At 40.6% G+C, this 20,533-nt stretch overlaps 1 protein-coding gene across 5 annotated transcripts in view; it reads right to left on the bottom strand.

The window, feature by feature from the left end:
* The window catches only part of smoc1 (SPARC related modular calcium binding 1), a 49,046-nt gene extending 37,944 nt beyond the window's left edge, over positions 1 to 11,102 (bottom strand). For 4 of the 5 annotated variants that reach the window (XM_067479172.1, XM_067479174.1, XM_067479175.1 and 1 more), the window contains exon 1: positions 10,732 to 11,101. In XM_067479172.1, coding sequence (XP_067335273.1) covers positions 10,732 to 10,827 — 96 coding nt within the window. In that variant the 5' untranslated portion in view covers positions 10,828 to 11,101. Of the gene's footprint in view, positions 1 to 10,731 lie in introns of all 5 variants that reach the window. The other variant, XM_067479173.1, reaches the window with a different exon arrangement.
* Between the last annotated feature and the right edge of the window lie 9,431 nt (positions 11,103 to 20,533).

The raw sequence follows: 20,533 nt of genomic DNA, 5'->3' as shown, positions 1-20,533 counted from the left end.
CCACCCGGCTACGTATAATCAAAACCAAACAAACACATCTAAATTAAATCAACTAACATGTAACAGGAGCTATTACTGGATCTGCTGAGGAACATGTGCTGCCTCAAAATAACATTAATTGCCTAAACCTCTGGGGGGAAACTAGCTCATACTCACTTGTTGAAGCTTACTATTCAGAGTTTTACATCATAGTGCAAAAGGCAGCACATCAAAGATTTACAGAGCAGCCAAAGTGCCAAGTAACATAATTGAGTACTGAATGCACCCCTGGGAGAATAATCTCACTTTAACAACTGCTCAGAGGCGCTTTCTTTAATTCTCGAAGAGAACAAGGAGAAATGCTTATCCTTTAACAGGCAGGGTAAGCTTCGCTATAAATCCCCTAACATGGTGTAAACCTGAAATCCTCCTTTACTTGTTGGGCCACCAAAGAGTTGATGTCAAAGATGAACCAAAGGTAAAACACCAGGAGACTTTGGTACTGTTATCCTGACTGGAAAACAATGAGCACAGAGAATCTTAACAAGCCAAATTCCCCCAACTCGCACAAATACACACACAAGCTCTCACATACACATCTCGACCAGAAGCACACAGAGCCCTGAGCTCTCTCCACCACTCATAAAAGAACTGAAATGTAACCCCCATTGTGCAACCGTTGCAGCGTTAGTAAAGTGGTCTTTTTTTCTTGTCTTCTTCTTTTTTTTTTTTTTGAATCCACCACGGACAGAGAGTCTTCAAACTCAAACTGCAGCAGTAGAGAAGGAATAAAGAAAACGATTAGAAAATAATTATATTTAGAAAAATAATATTATGAGAAGCAGGAGCAGACTATGTGAAACGGCTCAAGGGTAATAAACTAACAAATCAGTGGATTATGCAGTGCAATTCAGCGGGACTCTTCACCTGGGTTTATGCATGTTGGCTGGAGCTTCTTCGGCCAGACTTTGTATTAAAACACAGAAAAACACAATCTAAAGCCTTGACTGAGTGTTTTTAATGTATTGTTTTATTACACCTATGAGCTACTCCTTTTCTAAAGAACAGGCTGAAGAACGTATTCTAGATACACCACAGCTGTGGTGACAGGAGAACTTTGAAGGCGAAGCTGACTAAGAGCCTTGTTTGTAGGATGAACTCAGCGCTAGCGTCAAATGATGCAAACTGTCCTGTTGCCAATTTAAATCTTCTATCTTTCCGTTAATTTATTGAATCAGTCATTAACTTAGAATTTTGGAACATTTCACCACAGCGAGCATCAAATCTGTTTTATAAAGTGGTTAAAACCAGCTTCTACTTCACCACCTAAAACTCATGGCTCACCGACCGGATCCGTGAGCGACGCACAACGCTCTGGAGTGCTGAGAGGAAGTAGCGCAAATCCAAGACTCCATCTGCTCTTGCTGAGTATCGGGATCTGCTTGGATCTCTTGGTCACTGTGTCACCAGGGCAAAGACTGAATATTAGCAAGAGAGGCTCAGCAACACCACGGACAACAGAAAGTGCTGATCTGTTCTCCACTTTCAAATCTACCCACCTCCACCTCCTCCATCCACCTCTCTCACTGCCGAAGACTTTGCCTGCTTCATTACTAATAAGGTGGCAGCCACAGTTCACATTTGTCTCCTCCAGATGATGACATCCTGCTAACTTCTCCCAACAATGCATCGCTCTTCTCATTTTCAACTCTGACTGAGGATGACGTGTCCGACAACCTGCTCTCTGGATCCGATCCCTTCCACTTTCTTTCAAGCATTTGCACCCACACCAATGCCAGCCCTTACACAAATCATCAACAGGCACTTTTCCGACTCATTCGAGCAGGCCCAGATTACCCCGCTGCTCAAAGAGCCTTCTCTTGAGCCCTCCTTTGTGGAGAGTAACAGACCCGTCTCTCTTCTTCCATTTCTGGCCAAGACCATGGAACACTGTGAACCATCAGATCCTATAGTCTGCACTCTTGGACTTTGGCATCTCTGGATCAGCTCTAGCTTGGCTTTGTTCTGACTTGTCGGGACGAACCATCAAGGTATTCCCGCAGGGCTGTGTTTCTAAATCTCATAGCCTCTCTACCGATGTGCTGCAGGGCTCAGTTCTTGGTTGTTTTTCCATCTATACTACATCCCTGGGTTCTATCCGCTCACATGGCCTTTCCTATCACTGCTATGCTGATGATACACAGCTCTTACTGTCCTTTCCACAGGAGGACTCCACTGTCTTATCACGCATTCCTGCCTGTCTCTCTGACATCTGTGCTTGGATGAGAGAAAGATATCGTCAGCTCAACCTCACGCAATATGCAACCCAACTCACTGTGCAGGCGCAGGTCATATCTCATATTGATTACTGCAATGCCCAGTTTATGCGGTTACAGGTACAGTATCCACAATCAAACCCTTGCAGATGATCGAAAATGCAGCAGCACACCTTATTTTTAATCAGACGAAAAGAACTCTTGTCACACCACTCAGTATTCCCAGTATTCAAAAAACTGCTGAAAACAGAACTTTTCCGTACCTTCTTATGCACTTAAAGCGATTATTTTAGTGAAAAAAACTTCCTTTGTGCTCTTTCTTGCACATCTCATGAAAGTGAAACACTTCTTCTGATAGAACTTTGCTTTGATGTTTTGTCCTTCACTTAGATTCTTGCTGCCTTGTACCTCACGTGGAAGTCGCTTTGGATAAAAGCATCTGCTAAGTGTAAATGTAAACACTTACAGAACGTGCTACGTCAGCACTGGTGCATCAATTTCATAATTTAAAATACTTTTACCATAATTTACTAGTCTTCACAAAAATGTACTTTTAAATACATTTTCTCAAATACTTCTATACTTCAGATGAATTTTGAATGGCAGGCATTTGAAGTGGAGTCATTCTACAGTGGTACTACTTCTCCATCTGCTTATGAGGCAGTGTAGACCAGCCCCCCTAAAGGAATCTGCCTTGAAAAATGCATTATGAACACATTTTATAATAAATACACAATGTAATGGATATCAGACTGAAGCGGGAACAGCCAACAGTAGTTTTCATGTTGAATATTCATCACACAACTCAAACAAAGGTTCACTTGGGTGATCGCTTGGAAAAAAATGGGGTCCATAATCTATTAACTATTATTAACTATTCCGCTTGCTTTAAATATTGATCAGAAAATATGTAAAGTCTACATGATTATAAACCTGCATACCCAATACTATTTTTTTTTTTATTTGGCCTTTTCTTATATTAGTAAGTAAAGCTGTGGCAGTGCAATATAAGAGCATGAGTCGTGGTGAGTTGACCATACCTTTTGAGTGTTGGTACAGTTATGAGCTGTGCAGAGAGTTGAGGTCTGGCCAGTCCTTCCAGTCCTGTCTGTGTTGTACTTGAGACTGATGTTGTGTTTGGAAATCGACAGTTTTAATACGGCCACTGTTAAAACTCAAAATTACACCCATTTAATCTAATACTTCTGGTTAGTATAGTATAAGTCTGGCTATTAAGGTCCACGTTTCCATTTCCGAAAAAGTATTGGAACATTTTAATAACACTTCATAGTGCGGCATTATCTGTTATCATTTCCCAGATTTGATAATATTGTTGGTAATATCTTCTTTGCAGCAATATTTTATTCTTTAATTAGAGATGTTTTGGGGACACTTTAGTTAAGTGAGGTTTACAGACTTGCAAAATGTTTATCTTGATGTGCAAAGAGATGCAGTGCAGAACAATGCACAGATGCAGAACAATGCACATACATTAAAAGCCACAATATGGAATTGAAATTGCTTATGTAACTTAAGTGTCATCCAGATTTTGCAACTAATTCTGACTAAAAAAATGTTTAGTTAGAGAAGCCAACACACTGACAGCGCTCGCCACTTGATATAGCAAGGAATGATTAAATCACATCCTGTGCAGTGGAAAAAATATGTCTCTCCTATTTAACTAACAAGAACACGAAGTCTGACATGAGTGACATCACTGCTTTGAAGGAAAAGGCTTTTGCATGCACAGATGGAGATTCATTAAAAGTCAATCTATGTCCGTGTGTGTGTGTGTGTGTGTTTTGTGCATGTATGAGACAGAAAGATGGAGCTCTGTGTGCCAACACCAATGATGTGTGATGGGCTCATTATCCCCTTTGGCCATAACAACAACAAGCAATGCAACAACAAAATGAACACATATATGGCTAACTAAGGCTTCCCTGTGTCAATAATTACCAGCCGTTTCTGGCATTTCCTCAATAGCCAACAAGTGGATTAGTCCAATAGAGGAAAAGTATAAAAGTGAGCCGACCGCAGCTAATGAAAGTTGTCCACCAGAGTCTGGAATAGTTGTGCTTTTAATAGTCCAATAGTCAGGATTTGTTTCAAAGAAATGAAGAAAATAAAAAGGAATGTATGAAAAGCTGTGCCGCTTCTCATCCCCCTCCATTAATCATAGAGGTTTAATTGGGTTTTGTCTTAAAAACGAAACCTGTAATTCTTCAAAGTAAGTCCTCCAACATGTTGTGAACAGGTGAGCACTAGTTTTACCTTTGTGGTATAACACGGGGTGCAAAGTGTGTGTTCCACTCGCAGCAGGAGGGCTGGCAATTGAGCTTGAAGCATTAAAGTGTTACTCTTCCATTTCTTTTAATTTGACCTCAACAAATTACTGTCATGTCTCGCTAGGAAGATTTGCAAAGCTGTTGTTAAAGTTGACTTCCATTACTCTACTTGCATTGGCCAGTGTTTTGCCCACTTGGTGGCAGTGGAAACATGTTGTAAATGCAATATTGATATGCAATATTATCACAGTATGATGTAATTCATTTGGAGTTTTGTTGTGGTCGCCTGATGGGTATACATTCCATTTTCCCTCTCCTTTTTATCTTGGAGGGAATATGTGTCTCTTTATTAAATGCTGTTAAATGCTTTATTAAATGCGTAGTTTATTGTTCTGCATTGAATAAACACAAAGGCTACATCGTAGGCTATTTATGTGCCTGTGGATCTTCTTCTGTGCATCCTTTGTTCTACAAACAATAGTGAATTAAACTAAGTCGATAATCTTGGAATTGGGGCTAATGGATACTGAACAGCAGTAACCTTTACTGTAATGGTGCAATTAATGCACAAGTGTTAAATCAAGACAACTGGAGTTTCAGTCCAGGGTGAAAATGCTTTCTGTTGCTTATTGTAACCTGACTTTTTTATTTAAGAAATCTTTTTGTCCTTTGGGCTCATCCCGTGAGGTCCGGGTGGCCACAGCGGATCATTTGTCGGCATGTTGATTTGGCACAGTTCCTTTCTGACGGAATCCTAACAACCACCCTCTATCAGGCTTGGGATCGGGATGGCCTGTTGGGGGTTCAGTGTCTTGCCCAGGGACACTTTGGCGTGTGGTCCGGAAGACCGGGGCTTGAACCACTGACCCTCTGGTCAGTAGGTGGCCACTCTACCAATTGAACCACTGCCTTCCATTTATTTTAACTTGACATATGAAATACTGAATTTAGAATAGAAGCTTTGTCATCATTGAGCGCATTTATATGTAACAATTAACTTTGTTGACTGCATTTAACTCGTCCTCCTCAGGGGGGAGAGGTGGGCAGCTACAGCCAGCACCCAGGAAGCTACCGCTGAGTGTCTTGTTCAAAGACACACCTGGTCCGTGGGCTGGGAATTGATCTGGGAGACTTCTGAATTCCAGCCTGATGCTTTACCAGTTGAGCCACTAGGCCACTGAAGTAAACCACCTCCTTTTGAGTGAAATCTAACAATGTTTATTTAATGCCTAAATCTAACCATGATGTCCTTGCATCCAAACCCAACCAAACCTTATGTTTACACAGTTGTAGTCCAGCGTTTTTCTGAGTCGAACTCAAAAATGCTTACAACAGCCAGAATTTTGGTGGTCGGCACCGAAAGTGGTAAAGTTTCTAAACATGCCTGCCTTTGTACAGGGGGGTTCTCTTAACAGACGCTTCTGTGGGATCTGTGTAAAGTGGCCCTGAAAGCTCACACCACTGCAAATCGAGAAACGCGTGCTACAACACAAAAGCAACTTAAAATACATTTAAAAATCGAAATGTCCGTCACTTTTTAGTGTCCCCCAGTAACATTGCTATGTCCGTTGTCTACAGCGGTTCCAGGGGATATTTCAATGGTCTTGTTGTCATCATTCTTTTTGGAGCGACTTCTTTCACATTACAAATGGCCATTTGATCCATTGTAGATATAAACCGGTTTTTGTAGTTTTGAAGTATTAGTTATGGTTAGAAGATTTAATACATCCCATACTGAGTCGATGAAAAACATTTTAACACCACGCTGAAATCGGATTTCCTCTTTAGATGATGGTCAGGAGATTAAATTTGAGATTAATGGGGAGGATGACTTCCTTGTTTTCTTTTGAAGTTGGGGAAAAGAAATTAAAATGAGAGTGTGAGTAAGAGGGGACAGGGAGGTTTTCTTCCTATTTGGAAATGGCTCTAAATCTGATTAACAACATTCCTTGTTTGTCACTAATACTACATCCTGGCTACAGAACAGTCAGCTGTCTCTGCAGTTCCCAGGAGTCTGGAAGTGTGTATGTGTCTGTCCGTCACACATTACAATAGATGCTTACTTAAGCTGAGACCACACACTTTCTCATATCAAAGGAAATGATTAAATCTAGGGGAGCAGAGGCCAATCTGCTGAACTAGTTTGACAGGGGAGAGGAAGCGTTTCTGCCATGACTCTTAACAGGCAGTTAAGAGTCTTAAACAAGTGTACTTGCTTGTCGCTAACACACTGAGCAAGCTCCTATAGCGGACCAAACCATTATGTACACTAACACACTCTGGCTATCAAGGAAAAACATTGAGTAAAGTAGCAATAACCCATCTGTGGAGCTCACCAACCTGAAATCCCAGAGCCCGACTTTGACTGCATTTCATTATAGTGATTAGAAAGTCCCTAAAAATGAGCATGAAATGTGTTTTCTCATCACGCAATCAGAATGAATCAACAAATGTAAGCAATTTTATTGGTTGCTTATGGAGTCACACTTAAAGCCATATGTCAGTGTCCTGTGAAGTACAAGTGAAGCCAAGGTGGCTCTTGGCTTGGGAAGCTGTGTATTACAGACTAGATGGATTTGTTGACATTTAATGGAATTCATTTATTTTGCTGTGGCCTATTCCGCTCAACTTGTCTCATTTATACTACTTCAGTTAGACATTTCCAGCATTTCCCCAAATGGCTATTAACAACCCCGGTAGCACAGATGTATTTTTTTTTCTATATGAGGCTGTAATAAATCTACCTATTGATAAATATTTTAAAACTGCCAGATAAGACAAAGACTAAATGTAACTCAATGTTCACCCACCTTTGAAAAACGATGAAGTTTTATACCAAATTCGCTCAGATCCACAGAGTTCATACTGGTGCTGCTGAACCATTACACAATATTTTCCATACATAATATAAAATAACATAATACACAACAGGCTCTAAAGCTCATTCATAATCTACAGATTGAGAATCCTTTTTAATTTGCCGTTTGCATCAAAAAAAATGCATCACTTCAGTAGCTCTCTTCTAAAGCAGAACCATTACAACGTACAACAAAAGAAAACCCCCAAATCACCGATAATTTTTTAGGGATGTTTTTTAAGCACCTCCTTTGATAAGATGATAAGATTTGAGCAGCTGACAAATGCATTATCAGCACATTGCATGAATGGTTAGAATTCTTTAAGTCTGGTCTTTTGTTAGCATTTCTTCAACATTGTTTTTTTTTTTGGTTGCTGCATCATGTTTAGTCTTGGCTGCAAAATGACAATGGTATTGATGTGTTAACAGCTCTCTAAGATGTAGATGTAGATTAAAGTCAAGAGAAACCATGTTTGTGCAGTAGCCAGATACATTTTTAAAAATTGACAAATTCTTTTTACAGTTTTTATGCATTTTCTGTACCCTGCTTCATCCTCTTTAATTTCCCCATAAATACCTTTTGACATGGTGCAGGAGGTAGAGCGGTCGTCCACCAATCCCCCAGTTGCTGGTTCGAAGTGTCCTTGAGCAAGACACTGAACCCCAGCTTAGTTCCTCCCGGTGAGTGTTGGCCAGCTGCATAGCAGCTCCCCCACCGATGCATGACTGTGTGTGATTGTGAGTGCGAATGGGTGAATGAGAAGCAGTGTAAAGCGTGACATGAGGTTATGCAGCTGAGAAAATGTGCTTCATTTAGCAAGAAGAAATGTGGTAATTCACACTGCACTTTTGTTTGTCTCATATGATTCTGCTACATGTGCACTGTAGTATAATTAAGAGCTAGTGGCTGGTCATACAACAGTCACTACAGACATCTCCACATGCATACACCTGCAGACTTCTCAGATCAGACCTGCACTGTGGCTGTGATCTATACCTCACAGCTGCAAAAAAAGACCGTGCTGCATCTGAACAGGGGCTCTTACTCTCCCATGCTGAAAGTATGAAGTCTTGGCTGCTCAGGTCGAGCTGGTTGTTGTTCAGTGAGTTTACAAGTCATCACTTATGCTTCCACCAAAGTATGCAAGTTGACTGCTCATCACATCCCATACCTGACGCTAACAAGTAGATTTGATGAAGGGGTTTAAGGATATATGGGTAAGGGTGGAAGGTATTCTTAATTCAAAGCCCCTAATTTATTTTCTTCCCCCATGGGAAACTGACTTCTAAATAGAAAAAACAAAAGTTACTGGAAATGAGACTCTGCCTTCCTGCCCACCACCTGCCTAGTCTGAAAGATCATTCGTGGTACTAAGGAGCAGAAATCCTGCCAAATATGGTTTTTACAGCCTTCAATCTAACAAAAGAATCTGATGCAGGAGGCTACGCAGAGAATGTGTTTCACTGGTCCACTGCCCATCATCACACATCCTTATTTGAGCTGTACAATAGCTGACGAACAGATTATTAAAACGATATGCATCAAAGGCAAACTCAAGAATAAAGACAGAGTGGACAAGACAAGTTTATCCGGACTAAACAAACAGCAATAATCTTCCAATTACCCCCAGTTCTGGGGAAAGTTGCATTTCTGCAGCTACACATCATGGAGCTGTGGGGGAAATGCGAAAGAGCAGTTTAATGCAGGGACATTAACTCAGGCTTTTCTTCTTGATATCAGCATATCAGCATATCAGAAAATGAAGGGGAAGGGGGGGATTTGATATTGCTATGGTGAGGGGGGCTTGTCACCCTCATTGTCACTATTCCCCTTTGGTGTCCAATGCCTGGCAGGAAGATGGAGTAGATGCAGAGAAATGTGTTTAATAGCGATGTTGATAAAGATGCTACACCAGGGTTTGGTGAAACCCTCTGGTCTGCAAAGTGTCCGATTTCTGAGGATTAGGAAGCCTTGTTTCAATTTTTGAGTTTAAGAGCAGCTCTGCCATGTGAATCAGCCAAACAACAACATATGCACTAGGCTAACAGTAAAACTGCATACTCCATTAATTGGATCTCCTCATTAGGAAAACAATTATCAAGTGAGTAACAACGTGATTACGCAAAGTATAAATTCCCAGTGACTCATTTTCTATCATAACCGCAGGGGAGGGGGGCCTTGTGAAATAGTTCCAATATGTGGGAGGGTATTACATATTCATTCCCCCCTCTGACCACAGATATTATGCTGCATCTGCACTGAAACAATACTTCGCATTGCTTATTCACTTTCTGCCTGGACAGCACCGTGGGTATGTAAAACACAGTCTGGACGGAGATGGGCACAAATGAATGTAAGAGGACAAAGAGTTTGATGAAAAAGATGGACACGGGACAATGACAACACTCCTAGTAAAGAAGAGGTGGCAGGGATGATGCAATGAAGGATTCGTGCTCTGGCTGAAGTTAAAGTTAAAACAAAATGTGCACAAATACAAGAGCTTAGGCAGCAGAGACCAACTGGTTAGAGGTGTATCAGGACTTCTGACACGCCAACATTAAAATAGTTGTCTGCTTCTAGCTGAAAAACTCCTCCAGATGACCTAACTCGGAGGGATTTTTCATCATTAGGAGTTTAGATGATGTCATCTGGTGGAATTTTGGAAAAGCCGGTTGCCTGTGATTACAAGCTTCTTGGTGTGATCGAGATGACACAATCTGTAGGCTTTAGATATTTTTATATACGGAAATCAGAGGCAGGTTTTAGTTACATGACCAAGCCAGAACCAAAAGAAGCAAGTTCACCATCGGTGAAGGAGATTCTAAGGTTTTAGGAGCAAGGCTCGAAATTTCACTCAAAAGGCTTTGTTCTGAAGATTAACACAGCTGATCACTGAGCAACACAGTTGTCATACACAGAAGAGGTTTTTGCACAATAAATAAATAGACACTGAAATTTCCTTTAGTTTGCTTGACCATTGCAAATACTGCTCACCAGTCAGTACTTAGTGTAGCGTCAGACCTTTGTTGACGAGAGAATCCCCCGTAGACCCTAACGAGTCAGTTACTAATAGTCTTGTGAAATGCGTAAATGCGCCTTTCCTGCTGCCAACCACAGTTATATCATCTCCACACATCTCTGTGCGTGTAATTGGCCACTTTCTGCCCAAACACCTGGACCGCCCAGTTTAACACACTCAGTCTATTCTGTAAGGTCTGTGCACCGATTCCCTCTGGCAGGTCTCCACGCACGGCGCACGTCGTTAATAATCAAGTATTCTTATTAATATTTCTATTAGTATTGTTAGTGGACACGCAGGTATGCACTCACCCTTGAGCCAGGCTTCTGCGCGGACACTTGTGGCAGGTAACAGAGAAACAGAGGCGCCAAGAAGTGAGCAAAGGTGACGAAACGTGATAATAACATAATTGATCGTCTCTGAGCGCGGATTAGGGAGCGGCGTGTCCGTCTGTCACACTGATCAACAGGTCCAAACCGTGAAAATAAAAACGCACCACGCTCCAAAAACTTCACTGGCTTCCTTAAGAGGATTCTCCTTTGTCTGCCTCTCCAGTTAACTATTCACATAGTGCCCTGCGTGGCAGTAGGAACCATGACATTGTGATTGGTTTTATCCGCTGCGGGAGGACCAGCTGTTCACTGTGGCTTCCACAGGTTGAGTCGCGCCTGGATCCATTGCAACTTCATTTAAAAGCAAAGGAGGGAGCAGCTTCGCTGACCGGCGACCAGAGTGTCCAATAACAGCGAGGGGTGAGCGCTAAAGCCCCGCCCAGCCCGACATGGTCCAAAATAACCTCTGCGCAAAGGAGGAAAGGCAGCAGTGGTCGGAGAGGAGAGAGGAGCCGGGGACGCAGCAGCTGCACAGACACTCGATGTATTGTCACAAGGCTTTGAGGACAGAGACAAAGGCTGAGCAATTGCGAGGTCAAATTTTAGGTTCTCATCCCCATTCAGAGACACATAATGCAGAATGCACTAGAATAGCTTAGTATCCTGCTGCCGTGACATTTAGCCTGTGTGTACTTGGGTTATAATGAAAAGCATCTATTGAGTAAAGTCAATAGCTGTCAGGAGCCCTGCAGGGGGTCAGTGTGTGTGTGTGTGTGTGTGTGTATGTATGTGTGTGTGGCGGATGCAGATTCAAGGTTGACTTGGCAAAAGTCTGCAATTATTGTTAGTTTAAGTAACTTTTATGAGTGAAGTATCTGGCAGTTTCCTTAACAGTAAATTGGTTGTAGTCTGTCCTGCCCCCCCCCCCAAAAAAAAAAAAGTTTGAAGAAGTTGCTTTGTAAACACTTTTACACATCCTTATAGCACCCACATTCATCAGTGCATTTTTTATCAGAATCTCAAGTCTACTTCCTAAGTAAAAGTGTGACAACCCTTTATTTGAATACAAATATTTTATGTTGTCTCTAATTCTGTAATTTTTACTCGTCTACAATTACTTAACAGTTTTAGTTACCTGTTACTGTCTGGATTAAGATTATATATACATGTATAATAAGAATATCTTAAATTTGTTCAACCTCAACCTAAAAAATAAAATGCTAATTACACAATAATGTCTCCAATCCAGTAAAAAGTGGTTTTGGCAAAAGACATTTTGCTAATAATTCTAGATACTAAAGTGACATTTTTTAATTAGTGGGGGTTTTGTGTTTGTTTGGTTGTTTGTTTGTTTTTGTTTTTACTTATTGAAATATTTCTGCTAATACTTTGGTAAATGGTTTGGATAGTTCACCGCTGGTCGTTCTGTACAGTCCAGCCCTACATAAAAGCACAATGCATGGACTCCTAAACTGGTTCTACACTGTAGTCGCTCTACAAACTCTCAACTTTGGGCTCCCACCTCCTCTTTCCCTCTGTGCTCTCGCTTTCTTCATCTTTTTCATTCCATGTAAGTAGTGTGGCCCATTGATGGCAAGTTAAAAAGGAAAAGAAGAGATCAGAGAGAGGTTGAGTGTTTGCTTCAGCCCACAGAAACTGGGTTTGTAAGAGCTGAAAAGGGCCATCCGGTCCACCTGTGCTGGAATGGGTGACCCCCTCTCCAAATCCCTCTCTCCGAGTCTTTGTCCCTGTAGATATTCTTAAATAGTTGGCCATGGCAGTTCAGCTGCTTTTTGAGTGCCTCTTTTAATTAGAGCTATTGAGCTACTGGAATTGGCACAATTAGGGTCAGCATTAATGATTTCTGTGTGCACCGGGTGGTTTCAGCAAAGGCCTATTTTCTCAGAAAGGATGGAGAGAATTTTCAAATAGGGTCAGGCCAAATGGGAAAGCTGAAAAAGGTATTGGGCAGTTTGATATAAAAGGAGAAGGATTGAGACAGTGAATTATCTGGATTCTTGTTTATGAGACCACTGCAGAGACTCAGTAAAGAGCCTGTGGAGTATCATTGTCAGGGCCGTGAGACGTGGGACGGGCCTCCCCTCTGTGCTGTTCCTCACCTGATGAGCTTCGTTGCTGCTCCGCGCCTCCCCGTCCACTCGCACTAGGGGCGCGAGTGGACGAAGAAATGCTGTGGAGTGTCTCTTGGAATGTTAACGAGATCAGTCCATATCTGCTGCCCCCTCTCGCCGAGACCCTCCACCCCTAACAAAGAAGACACAATTTTCTGGGGTGTAAAGCTGTTGTAGGGAAAGCATGGCTCCACACTTTAATTCTGTTGTCATTTGGCCGAGCATGAAAGAAGACCTCTGACAACAAAAACAAAAAAGGAATGAATGGCCATGCTGAAAGGAGATGTACTTCCCAATTACTGCAAAGACCCTTCCAAAGATGTTCCAGCTGCTGCCCCTACCCTCCAACCCTACTGGCTTACACCAACTACATACGGCAGAAAATTAGCAGGTGTCTGTAGACACCGAAACAGACAGAGCGAGACAGAGGCCACCCAGAGAGCCGCCGGCCGGAGGGGGAGGAGGAATCCGCACAGATGTTCAATCACGATGTTGCGTGTACTTGAGGTACGATTTAGACACACACACAGAGTTCAGATGTAGTGTGCTGAATGTTATGGGTGAAAAGAGTTATGAAAGAGGTGCAAACTAGTTAGTTATCCAATTATTTTTACAGTTCAAATGGCAAACTACAGTAAATCCTTTTTCAGTTTTAACACTGCATTTATATTTTTCCAATGTTTTTAGTAGCTTCTCATTGTGCATTTGAAGAGTTACTGTATATGTACAGTATCAGCTCCATGAACTCACATTTTTATAGGCACATACTTGGAGTTTAGAGGCATGTGAACTTTGAGCTAGTTTTACTCCACTACATTTGAGGGCTGTACTCTGTACTTCTGATCGCACTCTTATATACTGAAAACACACTGTTAAACACATGTACTGTAAACAGTGGTGAAGAGTAACTTCTTCAAGTACTATACTTAAGAGGTACATGCACTTTACTTGGCTACCAAAATATTATGTAAGTTATTCTTCCTTTCAGAGATTTTCACATGTTTAAGTTATCATTTCATATTAAGGTATTTCAACCAAAAGAATAAAAATCCACTCAACAGTATAAGAAACAGTTCCCTTTTAACTCCACTTAGACCAACTTAATATTAAACAAAAGTATATTTTATTGTCAAAATGTTTTGCGGAGTATAATTCTAAAAGCAATAGTTTTGGCAAAGTATTTTAAAACTGTGCAATTTGTGACACGTACTGCTCAGGGTTTTAATAATGTCTTTCACTACTGACCATAAAGTCGGCCTTTAGTCATTTTGTGTCTATTTTAGTCATTGTCACCTCTTTTGGATACTTTCAGGTGTTTCTTCATAATTTTTTTAATTGCTTTGCATCTTTTTGTTCCCATTGGCTCTTTTTAAACCGGAAATATGAAAAATAACTTTAGAGGTCATCACAATCAGTGTTTTCACTAAATACACCCCAGTACATAGTGTGAAAACACTAAGTTATGTATTTAAAACTGTATTTGTGATACTGCTAATTTTACATAACTACAGGATCTGTCTCTCAATGGAGTTCAGTGACATAGAGTTAGTACATTTACTTGTGTCCCTAACCTAATTTCTACTATTCCACTACATTTCGTGGGGAATATTGATTTATTTTTTTAATTAACCTTATTCTGTTATGTGACATTCAGAGCTACTAGTTAAATTTTAAGATTAGGATTCCACATGTAAAGCTCACGTCCAGTTATTAAGGAAGGATCTATGGTTTAAATAACCAATTAACAGTATGTAAAGTAGTTAAGAGTCTAAGACACTTTAGCCAACTTTATTATTAAAGCCTATTTATATTGCAATGAAACAGAAATTAGGGGATTTATGAAAGTATAATTAACCTGAAGAATACCTGCTTTTACGTGACTACAGTATCTGAAACCTTGGGGTGTGTGTGTGTGAGAGAGAGAGAGAGACAGCTCGTGAAAATGTATTATTGTCAAACACGATCAAACACAGTTACAGTGCTGAATGAAAGACAGACACACAGAGAGGGAGGGGATGGGTGTTGTGCTAAATGGGGGAAAATGGAGGTCAGATAGAAAGCCCTCTCCTTTTAAAGTGTCATCTGGGTTTGATTTCATAAATTCCACATATTTTACACGTACTGGCCGTAATTTTCACTAGCTCCTGAAAACGAGGAGTCGTGTATAGCCCTTGGCTGGCCGACGGATCTGGGCAGCCTCTTATTACCCTCTTCAAACACACACTTAGCACACTCACACCAAAGCTGGTGTAGCAGCATGCCTAGTGACGGAAGCACACACCAACAAATAAATAAGCCCACAAAGGCAAATTATCCATGACATTAATCAGAGATGGGAGCGATTTTTACATAGTGAGAGAATGAAAGGGAAAGTGGCAACAGAGAATCAAGGGGGTGAAAAGGGCTATTGAGTATGAACTGGGGTATCTCGCACCTGCGCTGTCTATTCACCCCACTGTTTACACACTGTCATCCACAATTAATACCTCCTGGGGACTGGGCTGCCTGCCCTCTACAGGGCCCCAGGACCCATCCAGGGCCCTTATGGATGCTTAATTGAGCATACCGCTCTCCTGATTGAATTAACAGCTCTGTCTCTGGGACCTTTTCCCCTTCAAATGAGGGAGGGGGACCATCCCACACCCACATGGAACCCCTGTACTGGAGACAGAGCAGAGAGGGAAGAGGGGGAGGTTGGTGGCTGCAGAAAGCAAAGGATCAGAGGGGAGAGTTGTTGAAACTGTCCAGAAAATGTGTCCTTTTCTTTTGGCTAACCGAGGCTGGAAATGTGAACTCTGGGTATCGAAAGGTCTCAGTCTTCACAGGACCACTGTGTTCCAGCAGGACACAGTGAGTGAAAAGACTGAATTGTTGGAAATATGCACAGCATCGGCATACAATACTGTACACTCACATTTGAGTGTTAATATGCTGCTAACTTTCTCACATTCCACACAGTACCAGTAGCCTCTTTGAAGGGCCAACAATAATGTTGAATAAAGGTCTCAAATGGACAGTTTTTCTGCAATTTTCATCTGTAATTTAGAGCTTCTCAATCTTTCTGCAGCAATACAACACTTGATAAAATCCTTTATATAACGTAGAAATATCACAGTTGGAGTTGGAGCTAATTAGGGTGTTTAATCTGTAACATGGCGCCATATTTTATAAGCTTTTACATTTAAAAATCTACATTCATAAATATATTCAAATAATTAAAGTATAGTGGAGTAAAACCTTGATTTTGTACAATGTCTCACGGGTTGTGACCATTTTAGGCCTAGCTGTTCTTTCTTTCTTTCCTTTATGTCTTATGAATATTTAAAAGAATAAAAGTATGTGATAATTTTCAAAATGTTGACCAAGAATGAAAGTAATTAATTGCAAATTGAGTGTAATTTAATGTAGCAGGAATATTTCTTCACATTTATACGAGAGCTAGGTGTGAACCTCGCACCGATCAGTTTATTTCCACGAATTACTATCCAAACATTATATTCTTGACATATTAGAAAAGGTGGTTTGCAAATGTAAAAAAACAAAAACATGCTTATAAATGCTGATCTATAATTGTGTTGCATAATTCGCTTAAAATCAGCTCCACCAGGTAAAGATGCTTCCGTGTTTCACACCAAGTCTCTATATTAACACATTTTTGACTCGAGTTTTTAATACTGTAGTCATACTTTTACCTCTGAAAGTTTAACAAATCTGGACCAGACTTAAATTTGGTACTGCTTTAAATACGTACATTTAGGTGCAAAGGTTTGCATTCCTTTATTCCAAATTTAAAAAAAAAACCCTACGTTTTCATGGTTTCAGAACTTAAATAGATAGGTAAGTTCTGGGTTTGTGTACTCCTGCTACCACCTGTCAAACATGTGTTAAAAATGGCAACATTTACTTTGATGTGTTCCCCCTCATCAAAAACAAGCTACAAATATTTTCTTCATAGTTATAGTTACTGCTGTACTTTATATGATTACAACCAAACTTTATAATCAAGGGCAAATATCAGTCATCTAAGCACATGTATTATGCATTTTTATTATTGGATATGAAAGTCTGATATGTAAAAAAGTGATGCAAATAACATTTTAGATCAATGCCCCCCCTGAAAAACACCTGAGATAATATCATCATTTGTTTTACTGAACTTGCCTGTGCAGCATTATGAACACGCTATAAATGTTCCACTCTGACCCCTCGACAGTGTCCTTTTGGAACGATCCACTACAATAGTTGTAAAATATAATAATGTGGAAAATCAGAAGCCCTCTGGAGAGGTGGATGTGGGCTGAACCCAAGTGCATCCCCTTTCACTTCCAGCTCTGTAAAAGTGTTTGCCATATCTTTATCCGTACTTGTCAAAGCTCAGCACACATGTACAATTGAAAGTCAAATGAGTCTCTTGAAGGGAATTGAATGCGTGAATTCACCTCTGCTGAGGCTGCTGCCTTTCAGGGTCATTCAGCCAAAAGTGGTTATTGTCCGAGTTTCTCTGTGCCTGTAGTCTCCAGGCTGGATTCATGTGTTGCCTCTGTGTAAAAATAGACTTCCTTAAGTGGAGCGAACAGCACATAGATCCTCTTAACAGCACTGATACTGCCTTCGCTCTGTTATTCTAACTCCAGACTTCTTAATCAATCATTCGCTGTGAGGTCTTCCAGGTCTAGAACAGGTTTCCAAAGTAGGAGATCAGTTTGTAGTCTCAGGACAAGGTGAATAAATTTGAAATGTCGTGCGTGTCAGTAATCCTGCATGAAAAACTTTTAGGCATGGTGGGAACATGAGCATGTTGTCTGCATTCATTTCTTCTGATGTGTGCAGATGACCGGTCCTTCAGACCACATTCAGGAAGCCTTAATCACAAAGTGAGAGCATATTTAAAAAATGTTTGCAAATGTATTTATTTATTTAGCAAATCCCTGACTAAAAGCTGTAAACTGCCATCTTGCCAACCACCACACATCCCCATGTGGTTTTAGCCAGCTGATAATTGTTGCCAGATACACACCAGAATAATGCTATGAGCCCTGTGACCCAGCCTGGCCACTCCAATAAAGCATGTCTAGGCCCGGCCCTGGCTACGAGCTGAATTTTGTCTCGTTAGACCAGAGAGTCTTTGTGTTCTTGCTCTGTGTCTGAAATGGCTTTTGTCAGACTTGAAACAGTGATGCAAACCACAGCCCGATTGACTGATTGCTGTTAAAATGGGGTGTCCTAACAGCTGTCATTATTGGGTTTCTGGTCACATCCCTGACCAAGGTCCTTTCTGCTCAGCCCCTCAACGGCAAACACTAGGGGACGCTTTGTGGTTCCGCCTCACAATTACTGAGGCCACTTTGCTCCTCAGAACTAAAATCTAAATCCTTTACAAGTTTTTACCATTTCTCTGATGTGTTCTTCAGCTACATTTTATCATGTAGGTCAGAGAGTTGCTTGGACTTCCTACTGGTTTTATGTCCTGACATCCAGTGTGTGGGCCTTTACCTACTATGTCCAATCAGGTTCTAGGCTTATCTCTACAAAGATTCAAACAAATGGCATGTACCTGACTATAATCTGGAGCCACAGAAACGGTCTGGATATTTTTGTAAAAATGGATTTTGTTTTTTGTTTTTTCTTTCTGCAAAAAACAAAAACATTATGGGTTATTGGAGTAAATCAAGGGGGAAAATGTGGCCGTTTTAATCAATTTAAAACTACACGACAACACGAAAAGCTGGGCAGTCAGTGAAGGGGTCTGAATAGCAAGATGTAAATCATATTTAACACGAAGTTGAGACAAAGAAAGGATGAAAAAAGTTTTTTACTGTTTTTACTAATGTGCTCTCACATTAATTCACCATGTCTATAGTGTGTTTTTTTTTAATGTATCATAAAACTTGATCAAATTACTAACACTTTGATTTTTGCATCGGCTCCACTGTGGCTGCAATCAGGACATGCCTGACACACAAAAGACCTTTATAAAATAAACCAGTGCGGAGATGTTGTGGTTGGATTTATGCCAAAGTAAAGCTTGACTAACTGAAGACAAATTTTAGTGTCTTGCCTTTGTCCTCTGTGTCTTTATACTGCAGCTACACATATGTGCCCACCAATACTTGTAATAGAGTTTTACTTTAATTGTTCATGGTCAGAATCAGCAATGTGACACCTCTGTGCTGGTTCCCAGTACAAAAACAGTAGATAAGGGGTTGATCTGAGGCCTCACCACCAGCTGGGGGTTGCTTTGGTCTCCTGAGTGCACCAAGCAGCTCACCTTTCGATGAACCCCAGTCCAGCTTTGTGGTGGGGGGCATGCCCGACCAAAAATAAGACAAAAACACACCCAAAAAATCTGCCAAACATTCCCCAGTGAACTGTGCAGCAACCACACCAAGTCCAGCTCCCCTTTAGCCACCCTTCCAGACCCCATGCCCCCAGTTAACAAGCCAGCCAGCACGTTCACTGTTGTCACTTGTTACCCACTGTCCTCCTGATATGACTCACAGGCGGGGCCAATTAAACTCGCACTGTTCCCCACCGGGTCAGGAGTTTAGTGGGTCATCGTCACCCAGAGTTATTTAATTCAGATTCAAGTGCTCGAGCTGAACCAAACCTGACCAGTCTGCTTTAAACATGATCACAGTAAATTTATTTAATGATGTAATGGTTTTGCGTAGACAAAGAAAACCAACTTTTGAAGATTCTACTGCTGTAACTCTGTTAATAATGCAGTTTTTCTGATTGCTTTCAGACTTAAAATCAGTGCTCGGTTAAAAAAATCTAATCATCATTCAGCAAAAGCAGAAGAAGTAATTACATATTTTGTGCTTTTTGCATTTCTTACAATATGCTTTTGCAAAACTCCACATACATTCAAGAATGAAAACTTTTACAGTCATTTGGGGAAACATTTTTAATCAAAAATTCAAAACACACCAGAAATTCTTAAAAAAATAAAAATAAAACACTGGACACTATTTATGCTTTCAGTCAGAGCCTTTTAGCTTAATAAATTCCTTACAATCACAATATTATGTTTTGTTTAGCATCGTTTCAGTGACTTTAGTCTTCTTTTGTCTTCTTTGAAATGTGACATTATATAATCATTTTCCCATGGGTATGTATTAGAAAATTAAGGCACACATGATTTTTGATAATGGGTTGTCAGGTGGTTTTAATCGCAGTGTTTCACTTGGACATTGAAGTGAGATGTTTATACACAATAAAATAGATCATTGTACTTTGCCTGCTACTACCTTTCCCAGATAATGATGTAGTACTAATAATGGTAGTAGGTGCTGTGCAAGTGGTAGAGGCACTGTAGCAGTAGTAGTGGTTGTTGGCATTGTAGTACAACTTGTAATAACACTAGCTGTCTAGTAATAGTAGCAATTGTAGAAAGGTGCGTTTAGTGTTCAATGCATTTGAAGTTTGCAAATAAAATGACAGTGGTTGACTGACAGGGGAAGCTTCTGATTGTTTCCTTTAAAACAACACTTAATATTTACCAGATCTGTACTTTGTGTCCTGTCTGTGATTTTTACCCCAAACAAAATACTTTACACAGTGCACAACTGAATTTAAGGTTGTTTCATAGCACGGTGCAACGTCATTTAAAAACCTCATATCTCGTTGTCTTTACGATCGAGGCTCAT

This window comes from Channa argus, chromosome 16, assembly GCF_033026475.1.
Source record: "Channa argus isolate prfri chromosome 16, Channa argus male v1.0, whole genome shotgun sequence".
Taxonomy (NCBI): domain Eukaryota; kingdom Metazoa; phylum Chordata; class Actinopteri; order Anabantiformes; family Channidae; genus Channa; species Channa argus.
Note: the sequence above shows the minus strand (reverse complement) of the source record. Positions and strands in the feature narration are given on the sequence as shown.